The sequence below is a fragment of the Sycon ciliatum genome, chromosome 10 (genome assembly GCF_964019385.1).
Source record: "Sycon ciliatum chromosome 10, ocSycCili1.1, whole genome shotgun sequence".
Classification (NCBI taxonomy): Eukaryota; Metazoa; Porifera; class Calcarea; order Leucosolenida; family Sycettidae; genus Sycon; species Sycon ciliatum.
Genome location: NC_088652.1, coordinates 26,760,341 through 26,773,581, shown reverse-complemented (window position 1 = coordinate 26,773,581; position 13,241 = coordinate 26,760,341). Strand labels below are relative to the sequence as shown.

The window sequence follows — 13,241 nt, the reverse complement described above, 5'->3', positions numbered from 1 at the left end:
CAACACCACAAACAAAAACAGAGCTGCATAGCCAGTGAAGTCTAGTCTAGACACTAATGCTGTTCTATGACGTAAGGGGTGTAGGGCCACCAACTACACTTTCACAACTCTACATCTCATCGTATCACATCTCTTCACACCTCATCTCTTCATACTACATCTCTTCACACTTCATCTCTTCACACCTCATCTCTTCATACCTCATCTGTTCATACCCCATCTCTTCATGCCTCATGTCTTCACACCTCATATATTAATGCCTGATCTCCCCACATACTTGTCCCTAGTCGGCCTAGACTCACACCATCGCCTCATCACATCCCTTTCCTCATCGGCATGACATAATTATATGTTTCAAATTGTGTGATTCCAAAATCAGAATTGGGTGTGAAGACTACATAAGAGAGATGGGTGTGGGTTGGGTTTTTGTATTTTAGAAAAGCGATCCTGTCAGCTTTTCTATTATCCTTTGTATGTGATGGAGTGTATGCGCGTGATTTCACAAGATGTTAATAATTATTGTGAAAAGTATAATTTCAGTGCCAGAAATAGATGTGAACTGTGTTGATGTGCAGATTTTGCGCATTGTTCTTCCAATTACTAAAGAGAAACACCAGCTGTTTACTAATTACAAAACTATTGAATACAACTAGGGAGTGTTGTCTTCCTATTTGAACTGACTTCTTGTTACTTCCAAGCATTTTATTTGTTGTTTTGATTAGGAAACCTTGCAGTGCTGGAAGAAGAATTACGGTTGTGAGAATTGTTCGAAGTTGGTAAATCATGAACGACTGTGACTGGACTTCGGAGGAGAGTGACGACTCTGATGCACTCTCACCACTGCAGCCATTAGTGATATGGTCAAGCAGAAGGTCAACCGCGTGTCCTCCACCGCCAACTGCTCCATCTTATAATACACCGTACTCAGCTCTTCACCACGTATACCCCAATAGTGGTAATCAAGTAGCCACATCAGAATTCTCAACTTCCCAGTTTTCTCCTCAGAATACCGCATTCAACCCCTGGAAATCACGAACATCTTGCGCCGGTGTTCCTCAAGATCATGTACCCAAGGACATGGTGACAGATAACTTCAGGGACCCTCGACCAGAAATCCAGAGGAACAAGGATACAAAGACCAGTGATGCTTCAACCAGAGCTGTCGAAAACCTATGTTGGGATTCCTTGACATCAGCAATGGACAAGGATCAAATTTCGCAAGGTAACAGTACCCCAACCGTTAACTGCTATCCCGAAGCCGTTTCAGATCAGTACACAGGCTACGAGGAAGTAGCGTTTCACATTGAATATGGCAAGAACTACAGCAAATCTGCTGGTATGAACGTTCACGCAGTGCATGTACAAAACGTCAGACATTTTCCAGTATCTTCTGCAGTGGCTAGCCTACACGCGGATTCCGACCATCACGATCTTGAAATAAACAACACTCATCACACGTCTGAACCTTTTTCTGGGAAAGGTTGTCAACTTCAATCTGACTTTCCCGAACCAGAAGATACACTCTGCGGAGAAACCGGGAAGTCCCTTGATCACCAGCGCGATAGGCTTGATCGCGAACATTCACATCTTGGAGAAAAGCAATATAGATGTAAGCATTGCGATAAATCTGTTTCTACTCCGTCTTGCCTAAGTTCTCATCAATGTACACATCCAGAAGAGAAATCGTTAAAGTGTAAAGAGTGTGACAAAATGTTCACCACGCAACAAAATCTTACCCGTCATGCACGACTTCACTCAGTAGGCAAAGCGTTTCCGTGCAAGTACTGCGCAAAGCTATTCGGTGACAAATACGGCCTACATGTTCATGAACGTGTCCATACCGGGGAGAAGCCGTTCAGGTGTGGTTACTGTGATCAAATGTTTCGCCGTAATACCCATCTTAGAGTTCATGAACGTAGCCATACTGGAGAGAGACCATATAAGTGTAAATCGTGCGATACGTCATTCACGGCGAAATCAAATCTCACGGTGCATCAGCGCATCCATACTGGAGAGAGACCATACAAGTGTAAATCATGCGAAAAGTCATTCACGAAGAAATCAGATCTCACCCGGCATCGACGCATCCATACTGGTGAGAGACCATACAAGTGTAAATCGTGCGAGAAGTCATTCACGACGAAATCATATCTCACCCGGCATCGACGCATCCATACTGGAGAGAAACCATACAAGTGCAACTTGTGTAACAAGTCATTCAAGACGAAATCCACTCTCACCGTGCATCAACACATCCATACTGGAGAGAAACCATACCAGTGTAAAAAATGTGGCATGGCATTTCGGGAAATGTCAACGCTCAAATATCATCAACGAATCCATACTTGAGAGTAACCATTTTCGTGTAAGGACTGTGGAAAGTCTTTCACTAAGAAATCCAGCCTAACACGTCATGAGTGGATCCATCCCTGAGAGAACCTGATCATGTACAAGCGATTGTGACGAGATTTCAATGCGAAAAGAAACATGGAAGACCATGGAAATACAAAACACAGAAAACAGCAGTATCGTTTCAAGATTATGGGAAATGCTTTTAACCTATCAAAGAGCGTTTAAAACATTATTCCTTGTTTATGCTTCAAACGCTTCAAACTCTCTAACTCGTTTTCTTATAGGCATTTTTTGGTAACTGTTCAGTTTTAGTTATTGCTCTGCGTGCACCGTCTTATCCTGAATTATCTGCAAACACTTGTACTATGATTCTGTTTGCGCTTTCATGTATCGTTCAACGTAATACATATTTGTTGAAATATACAATTTTTCCTAGTACTTTCCTGTTGTCGTCTTCTTTTTTCTTGCATTATCGTTGTCAACCAAACACGCTCGGTGGTGTGCTAGTAATTTCCTTCTGGTCATATTCATTCAGTCAATGGGTTAGGAGAATGTACAGAATGGAGTTGGACGTCTGTAGAATTGCGACCTATGCTAAGCGCTGAAATCTTCGTAGTGCGTTCAATCGGTTTCGTAAACTGTACTTTTTATTATTTTAATTTTTTATGAAACTCGGATGTTGAGCCATAAATAAATGTAGAAGAGAAAAGGACATATGGATACGAGTTAAGAGTAACTCTCCATCACTGTAACATGATACTTTATACAGTCAGAAAGTGCAATAACTAGGCACAAAACTGACAGAGTACTGAAACATTCGACGTCCTGACACCTAGCTTCAACACATCTCCGTAGCGCTAACCGACAGCCTTCCAACTTGGAAGGTTCAAGGTTATGGAAAGACCAAAGAGGGGAAGGCAAGCGCAACGAAAACTCTTTCTTTACTTATCTTTGATATTTATGACCCACCCAAGTTGGGTGGTGTGCTGCTTTGCTGCTTCGAATTGTAGTTAGACCGCTTTGTCAAATATCGTACTGGTCTCGTCATCGTCCAGTAACAATCGACATTCTTTGTTCCGTTGGGACTGTAGCTTTTGCTCGTTTTCGTTGCGCTTGCCTTCCCCTCTTTGGTCTTTCCATAACCTTGAACCTTCCAAGTTGGAAGGCTGTCGGTTAGCGCTACGGAGATGTGTTGAAGCTAGGTGTCAGGACGTCGAATGTTTCAGTACTCTGTCAGTTTTGTGCCTAGTTATTGCACTTTCTGACTGTATAAAGTATCATGTTACAGTGATGGAGAGTTACTCTTAACTCGTATCCATATGTCCTTTTCTCTTCTACATTAATTTTTTATTATAATATTATCGCGATAATTGATGGAATATATGGTAGTTTAGTAGGTGTGTTGAGGTGATGTTTTGACCTGACATGCGAGCCGATAATTCTTAGATGTGTTCATTTCTTGCTCTACTTTCGTTGTGTTTGCATGTGTGTGTGCGCTTGTCCGTTTGTGTGTATGATTTTCGCTGTGAATGTCGGTTTATTGTTCCATTGTAGCCGGATACTATGACGTCTTTCAAAGTAGAGCTGCTGTTAGCTCATCGTAGAGCTGCAATGCTAAAGGATGTAATATAGCTCAAGGCAGAGCTGCAGAAAATGGCCAGATAACACCAGTTGTGAGAGTGTTAGCTCAAAGTAGAGATGCTAATAGCTAAACGTAGAGCTGCTGTAAGCTCAAAGTAGAGCTGCTGTTAGCTCAAATTAGAGCTGCTGTTAGCTCAAAGTAGAGCTGCTGTTAGCTCATCGTAGAGCTGTAATGCTAATGGATGTAATATAGCTCGAGGCAGAGCCGCAGAAAAGGCCAGATAACACCAGTTGTGAGTGTGTTTGGTCAAACTAGAGATGCTAATAGCTAAACGTAGAGCTGCTGTAAGCTCAAATTAGGGCTTCTGTTAGCTCAAAGTAGAGCTGCTGTTAGCTCGTCGTAGAGCTGCAATGCTAATGGATGTAATATAGCTCAAGGCAGAGCCGCAGGAAATGGCCAGATTACACCAGTTGTGAGAGTGTTTGCTCAAAGTAGAGATGCTAATAGCTAAACGTAGAGCTGCAGTAAGCTCAAATTAGAGCTGCTGGTAGCTCAAAGTAGAGCTGCCGTTAGCTCGTCGTAGAACTGCAATGCTAATGGATGTAATATAGCTCAAGGCAGAGCCGCGGGAAATGGCTAGATAACACCAGTTGTGAAAGTGGACCCAATCAGTTCCTACCATTATTATCATGATGGTCTGAATACGTTGGATAGGAGGGATGGGGGGAAAAGAAACACTGCAGAAGCACGATCTGTTGTCTGGAAGAACACAACAGGGCAAGCAAGATTTGTTTTTTTTCATCAAAACGAGTTTGGTGCCATAATTTTGTGATTATGCAGCAAAACATAGCGCATGACGTCATTCTTGAAGGCTGTATAGAGCCATGCAGTGCAGCTAGTGAGCTAGTTCGGACGAGTACTAGCACAGCTAGCACCCCAAATTTGGTGTCGATGGGATCTTTCAAAGAAGATACTGTGTCCTAACTGCCCTTTCTGACAAATGGAGAGGTGAATCCATTGTTATATTATGTTTTGCGCTAACCAGGCTTTAATGGTGTTGGGGCGGCGGTTCAATCCTGTGACCTGTGACAATCGCTTATGCCCAGAGATGCTCTACAGCTAAGCACTCTACCACTAGTGGTCATCCGATCAGTGACCGTTCAATATTATCCGCAGATGTAGAAACTCACGCCTCCTGTGAATCCACACAAGCTCGTGGGATGCAAGGAGCGTACAAGACGTTTTCTGTTTTAATGGTGCTGTTTGTACATAGCGCGGAACTCACGATATTCATTTCGCTTATATCTTTCTTAACACTTAGATCCACCGACATGGTCAACAGTTTTACCGTGACGAGTTAGCAAGAGCACCACATCTATGTTTAGAACAGGGCGTACTTTAATCGATTGTGTAACATATGCCTGGTACTACATAGACCATATCACAGGAGACCATGTAAACCATGAATCTATTCATAGCAGACACTTTGTGTTCTTCGATTCTAACAACAAAGTGTCTCAGATTGCATCACCTCTTGTCACGTGTTGCAGACTCCACACGAAGCGTTTAGGTGAAGAAAAATATGGATATAGCGATAGTGTGTGTGTGTGTGTGTTTGTGTGTGTGTGCATGTGTGTGTTTCCGGGCGTGAGCGCATGATGTGAAAATATCATGATGTGTCACTTTTAAAAATGTAAGGATGGACTCGGATGAAGAAGCAAGGATTAATTTATAGAAAAGAAAAAAGACCAAGGAAGTACTAGTAACGCTATAACGTCGGTAAACGTCGGTAAACGTCGGTAAACGTCGGTCAACGTCGGTAAACGTCGATCAACGTCTGTCAACGTCGGTAAATGTCGTGCAAATTTATCGCATGAGCTGATTGTTAAGACATTGGTCGTGTTAGTGATAATTATAGAGCAGCTCGTTAATGTATTGGCCTAGAAATAGGCATCAACGTGACAAATTATCTCAAAGTGTTCATGTACATATTCGGGACACACAGTTGCTACTGATTACAATACTAACCTCCTAGTATGAGTTGTTTCTGCTCTATGGATAATTGGTATTGAATTCGGATACTTTGCCCTACATGGCAAGAGAATTGAGTTTGGAAGAATTGTTGAAGTAAGTGGATCATGGATGATTTTGACTGGGTTTCGGAGGGGAGTGCCGACTCTGATGCACTCTCACCACTTCCACCATTGGTTATATGGACCAGCAGAAGGTCAACTGGGTATCCCCCACAGCGAAATATACCATTTTACGGTACGATTTACACGGCTCATCACCACGCACACCCCAATAGCGGTAACCCAGAGACGACCTCAGAAGGCTCCTTTGCGAAATATGCACTTCAGCATTCCTCATTCACCACTTCGAACACACCAACATCTACATCCAGAGTGCTCCAAGATCATCCTTGGCTGGACACTGCAGCAGACAACTTCAGGCCACCTCGACCAGAGTTCCAGAGGAACAAGGATACACACGCTAATGATCCTTCAACAGCAACTGACGATACCCCATGCTCTAATCCCTTGACATCAGCAATGGACAATGGCCAAAGATCGCAAAGCAACCGTAACCAAACTGCTAACCATCCCGTTTCTGTTTCAGATCACTACACAGGCCACGCACACGTTGGGTATGAGTCGGAAGATGGCGAATGCTCAGGCAAATCTGCCGGCCTGGACGTTCACAATATCGAACATGTTCCAGTGGATCTTAGGATGTCTATCTTATCGCACAACAATCAGCATGTGTCCGAGTCTAGTTCTGAGGCAGATTTTCAACTTCAAGCTGACTTCCCTCAACCCGAACCTTCGCTTTACAAGGAAACTGGGCCATCGCTTGAACGCCAGCATGATATGCTTGATGGCAGACATTCACGTCCCGTAGAAAAGCCGTATGAATGTAAGTTTTGCGATAAATCATTTTCTACTCAATCCAGTCTAACATCTCATGAACGTACGCACCGAGAAGAGAAACCTTTCAAGTGTAAAGTGTGCGATAAAGTCTTCGATTGGCGATCTCTTCTTGTCCGCCATGTTCGAGTTCACTCAGGAGACAAACCCTTCACGTGCAAGTTCTGCGCTAAATCATTCAGTGATAAATCCAATCACACTACTCATGAACGGTACCATACCGGGGAGAAGCGGTTTACCTGTGATCACTGTGATTTTCAAGGTTTTCACTCCCGTTCCCAACTTAGAATTCATGTACGCATCCACACTGGGGAGGGACCATACAAGTGTAAAGAATGTAACAAAGCATTCAGACAACCTTCACATCTCACAGATCATCAACGCGTCCATACAGGAGAGAAACCTTTCAAATGTAACGTTTGTGAGGAGGCGTTCAGAACTGCATCAAATCTCGCAGGTCATCAACGCATCCATACTGGAGAGAAACCGTTCAAGTGTAAAAAATGGAAAAGTCTTTCTCTCGGAAATCTAACCTAACAGTACATGAAGGAATCCACCTCTGAGAGAAGCAATAAAAGTCTGTCAATGATAAAAAAACACTTTGAAGACTATCAAAATGTTAACAAAAGGCTTCTTTTCCAAATTATGGAAAATGTTCATTATACATGACTGAGCCCCAGCCAGCAGAAACCTGAAAATGTGTAATTTTTTCAAAAATTATTTTTTCCCTCGAAATTGTTTCTACACTATTAATCATCCAAGTTATCAAGTTTGGTGACAATCTGATAAGCGAAAGCATGGAAAATAGAGTTTGGAGTCACACAGGTCAAGATTCAGTACAGTTGGCGCAGCATCCATGCCTAGTGACTCCATGCAAGTTGATCCTACGGTTTCTGATTGTGATGTGGAACAGGTACATGTAAGTAAATAGAATGCAAGTCAGGCTTGCCCTCTTGGTGCTGCAGGCATGAGTAGTTCAGAAGTGTGACGATATTCCGTATACATCACTACCTTCCTTACAACACCAGAGTGCAAAACGATGATTGGTGGCTGGCCTTCCAAATTGTGTTCAGGGACGTCTGTGCTGGCAGTTTGAGCGTTGTCTGAAAGCTTGCCATACTGATAGATGTACTGACCAATACCACTGACATCCACTCCCTTGCACACTTTCACTCACACCATGATTTCAGCATAATTGTATTTCAATGATATGAGCGAATACTCGCGTTCTGTAGCACGTGAAGATGTTGCCCCAAAGCGTTCAGCTGGTTTGAGTTTTTAGGGATCCCCTTTCTCAGCACAGGCAGCAGCCAGCTTGGCATCGTTTGGCAAGGTAGAGTACTGATAATACTACGCTTGCAGTCTCTGTTTTGCACCGTGAGAAGCCCTCCATCAGCGTCTGCAACATCATTGTTGTCGATGTAGAAATACGGATCGCTCAGCGGGTCGACATTCAGCTTCTCCTTGCAGTCGCTATTACTCCAGCACTGACTGTCGTCGCCACCAGTATCCAGTGTCGATTTTATGAGGGCTCTTCGTTGCTATGCATATTAGACTCGCCACTGCTGGACAAACTCAGCGAGATCGCCACCAAAGAAATAATTACGATCGCGAACTAACTTTCAGCGCCGCTTTGTACAGGGAGTCTCACGCTGACAACTCTGGACCTAAGTCTTTGTTGCGACACCTGTCGCCATCGCTGTGTCTAAACTCAACCTCCGTGTGACGAGCTCTCACCTAGCGCTAAAATCAATTGACCAGAGACATTTGAAGACACTTGAAACTCCTTTGACAACAAAGACACTCACTCGATCGAAAAAGAATCTTCAAAAGCCAGCTCACTGCGCGTCCCAAACTTTGACGTCACATATAGATGATTGATTTCAAGTACACAAGTGCTGGTTTTCGCTGGCCGGGGCTCAATATTGTACTTGTAGGCCCTTTCTGAAATGCAAGTAGCCAAATCTGAACGCCACGTAAAGGCCACTGCTTACATGCTGACTTCCATATTTGTAGCATCACAATAAATTTCATTATCATTGTTTTAGAGTTGATATATTGTACAGTTCCTATCCATATTACTCAATGCACTTCGTACACGTATTTCTATATCTACCATTCACAAAAAAAACAGTTGAGCTGATCATGTGGCTCGTGGTTTATAAAATCTGTATTTTTCGCGCATCTTTACTCTTCTGCACGCATGCTGGGTATGGATCCTTTCCCTAGAAGAGACGCTGTGCGGTTTTGAAGTAGGCACATGATGCTAAATATGTGAGATGTCTACCTCTGGTCTCATTTGTATAGACCCGTTCAAGTCCCCGTCAAAACATTTAATTTCTTCTAATAAAAAGATTACCTCAATGTTCATTTGCTGGAGGGAAATGTGGAAAGGGGTAAATGACTGTGACCACCAGGACTCCAACCTGATACAATCGATTATGGCTAGCGATGCTCTACCACTAAGCACTCTACCAATACTAGTCATCCAAGCAGCGACTGCTCAACATTTTCCTCAGACTTACATGTAGCAACTCTCGCTTCCTATGAATGCACAAAGTCCAGTGGGGTTCAAGGAACGTACATGACGTTTAGGATTCAAATGTGGTGTTTTTACATCGTGCGAAACTCAGGATATTCATGATAAAAATGCACGACCACGAAGGTTGACACTTCGTTCAGTGGCTTGCCAACTTTGGTTACGTAATCTTGTTGCCTTTTTGCGTTTCCTCTAGTGTTTAATTGCACTTCTATCATGATTTTATGTGGCTTTCTAACACCTCATTCCGGATATATCAGATTCTTTCTTAAAATATAGCTCTACCGAAATTTTCAACAGTAATGACGTGTGGAGTAAGCAAGAGGACCATACCAATGCTTATAACTGGGCAGAGTGTAATAGACCATGTAACGTATACCCGGCACTACCTCAAAGGTCAAAAAGAATGGTTCCACCAATTCTATATTATACATACGTTGTAACGCTGCGTTTCACGCACTTAGCTAAATGCGAAGGCAATCATCAGACAACTAATGCTATTGTCGCGGGATAGCTTGATTTAATTGTGGGGGATACGCATGGGCATGTGTGAGTTATCAATGCAGGGCATGCATGGAAGAGGGAGTGATAAGAAATATATCACTGGATGGGCATGCGAAGTAGGCGCGAACTATGCATGGAGAGTGCAGAGGCGGAGAAACCATTTGGCAGGGCAAGGGTAAGCCATGGGGGCACTGGGCAGGGGGTGTGATGTGTGGCGGTGGAAGCGCACTGTGGTGTCCACATTCAACAGCCGCGGGTATTCAGAGGATTTGGCGGTGATAATGGTAGCACGCGGTGGCTATGTCACGGCAGAGTAGGTGGAGAGGTAGAACTTGTTTTGGTGTCTGCACTTTGATACCAACTCTGACCTCTTTTTGAGCAGACTGTGAGGCGTGTTGAAGGTGATGATGCGCAACTTTTCTTATAAACACAAGCAGCACCTTTTGGATATGTTGCTGTAGGACTTGGCCCGATCAATGACTGCCCGTTTGATTTTGTATTCCTCACCTTGGTCAACCAGCGCCCATGTGTGCTTGGATAGCTTGGTCTTGGTACGGTACTTTTCATGCCGCATGCTGGTTAGGTGGTTGCCATAGCTCACCTTGAAGTGCGTCTCGCCCAGGCCGATGTATTGCCTTTCCTCGCCGGTACTTGGGGTTGTGACGGAAGCCTGGTACACCGCTTCCCCCTCCAAGCATCCGCCGCCCAAAGGGCATGATGGCTTGGCTTCGGCAGTTGCACCCTGCCGCAGATCTCTCTTCACAAAGCGTTAGTACCTTTTGGTTATGTCCCTTCATCAGGTAGGACATGTTGGGCATGCAGGAGTAGCTCAACTTCAATGTCTTTCTGTCTAAGATCTTGTGTAGTGGCGACGTGGCAGGGAAATCCGCTGGCAGATACTGCGCTATCATAGCACAGCCCTGTATGCTTGTGCCGCGTTGGTGAATGCCTCCTCGTCGCACGAGATGTCGGACACCCGCCTATTGATCATTGCAGGTAGATTCCGGAGTGTATTGGGTGGGTGATTCGACTTGGTGTGTATGTTGCTGGGTGCGTCATTCAGTTTGCGGTATGGGTAGTAGCGGCCGCTGGCTAGATCAAAGGTGCCGTCGAGGAAGTCCACTGTCCTCTGGTTGGTACTGACGGTTACTCGTAGGTCAACGTCTTTGAATAGCTTCGTGATTGCCTTGCGGATGGAGTCTCCCTCGTGTCCTGTAGTAGTCCTGAGCACTGCCAGTCCCGGCGCTACCTCTTTTATCATTTATCATAAGAGCCGATATAAACCATGCATCTACTCTTAGCAGATACTTTGTTGTAATATTCTAACAGCAAAGTGTCTTTGATTGCATAACCTCTTGTCAGGTGCTGCAGAGTCAGGATGAAGCTTGAGTCATCCCATGTCTCGCGCTAAGGTGAAGAGAAATATGGAAATAAAGAGACTGTTTTAAAAGTGTGTTTGTGTGGGGGGGGGTGGGGGTTGTGTGTGTGAGTATGTATGTGTTTGTTTCCGCGCGAGAGCTCTTGATGTCGAACGATCAAATGTGTCAGTTAAATGTAAGAGCCTAGAAATAGACATCAACCTAAAATCGTGACAAATTATCAAAGTATTCATGTACTTATTCGGGAAACACAGCTGCTACTGATAACAATACTTACGTTCTAGGACGAGTTGTTCCAGTTCTTTGGATTATTGGTATTGAATTCCGATACTTTGCCCTGTACGGCAGGAGAACTGGGATTGGAAGAATTACTCAGTGAATCATGGATGATTGTTGCAGGACTTCGGAGGGGAGTGTCGACTCTGATGCAATCTCACCACTGCCACCATTAGTGATATGGACCAGCAGAAGGTCAACTGCGTGTCCTCCAACGCCAAATCTACCATATTATGGCTCATGCTATGGAGCTCATCACCACGCCAACGCTGAAAGCGGTAATCCAGAGACGACCTCAGAAGGCTCTTTTGCGAATTATGGACTTCAGCATTCCTCATTCACCTCTTGGAACACAATAATATCTACCTCCTGTGTTCTTCAAGATCATCCTTGGCTGGACATTGCAGCAGACAAACTCAGGCACCCGAGACCAGAGTTCCAGAGAAACAAAGATACACGGGCTAATGAGCCTTCAACAGCAACTGACGATAATCCATGCTCTAATGCCATGACATCAGCAATGGACAATGGCCAAAGATCGCAAGACAACAGTAACCAAACTGCTAACCATCCCGTTTCTTTTTCAGATCACTACACAGGCCGCGCACACGTTGGGTATAAGTCGGAAGATGGCGATTACTCAGGCCAATCTGCCGACCTGGACGTTCACAAAATCGAACATGTTCCAGTGGATCTTAGGATGTCTAGCTTATCACACAACACTCAGCATATCTCAGAGTCTAGGTCTGAGGAAGATATTCAACTTCAAGCTGACTTTCCTCAGCCCGAAACTTCGCTTTGCAAGGAAACTGGGCCATCGCTTGATCGCCAGAATGATATGCTTGATCGCAGACATTCACCTCCCGTAGAAAAGCCGCATAAATGTAAGTTTTGCGAAAAATCATTTTCTACTCGATCCAGTCTAACATCTCATGAACGTACGCACCGAGAAGGGAAACCTTTCAAGTGTAGAGTGTGCGATAAAATCTTCGATTGGTGATCTCATCTTGTCCGTCATGTTCGAGTTCACTCAGGAGACAAACCTTTCACGTGCAAGTTCTGCGCTAAATCATTCAGTGATAAATCCAATCATACTGCTCATGAACGGTACCATACCGGGGAGAAGCGGTTTAGCTGTGATCACTGTGATCAAGGTTTTCACTCCCGTTCCCAACTTAGAATTCATGTACGCATCCACACTGGACACAGACCATACAAGTGTAAACAATGTGGCAAAGAATTCACAAAACGATCAAATCTCGCAGGTCATCAACGCGTCCATACTGGAGAGAAACCTTTCAAGTGTAACGATTGTCACGAACGGTTCAGAACTAAATCAAATCTTGCACGTCATCAACGTATCCATACTGGAGAGAAACCGTTCAAGTGTAAAATATGTGGCACGGGTTTCTCTCGGAAATTCAATCTAACAGTACATGAAAGAATCCACCTCTGAGTGGAACAATAAAAATCGGTCAATGGGAAAAAACCCACTTGGAAGACTATGAAAATGTAAACATTAAACCAAAGGCTTCTTTCTTTCCAGGTTATGGAAAATGTTCATTATACATAGAAGCCCTTTTTGAAATGCAAGTAGCCAAATCTGAACGCCACGCAAAGGCCACTGCTTACATGCTGACTTCCATATTTGTAGCATCACAATAATTTTCATTATCATTGTT

The 13,241-nt window shown here is 44.0% G+C and overlaps 1 protein-coding gene across 1 annotated transcript; it reads left to right on the top strand.

Moving 5' to 3' along the window:
* The first annotated feature begins 729 nt into the window (after positions 1-729).
* On the top strand, positions 730-12,559 carry LOC135826779 (zinc finger protein 420-like). Its single transcript, XM_065339385.1, has 3 exons — positions 730-2,281; positions 6,554-7,387; positions 11,943-12,559. The coding sequence occupies exons 1-3, from the start codon at positions 784-786 to the stop codon at positions 12,557-12,559; spliced, it is 2,949 nt and encodes a 982-aa protein (XP_065195457.1). The 5' UTR covers positions 730-783.
* The last annotated feature ends 682 nt before the right edge of the window (positions 12,560-13,241 follow it).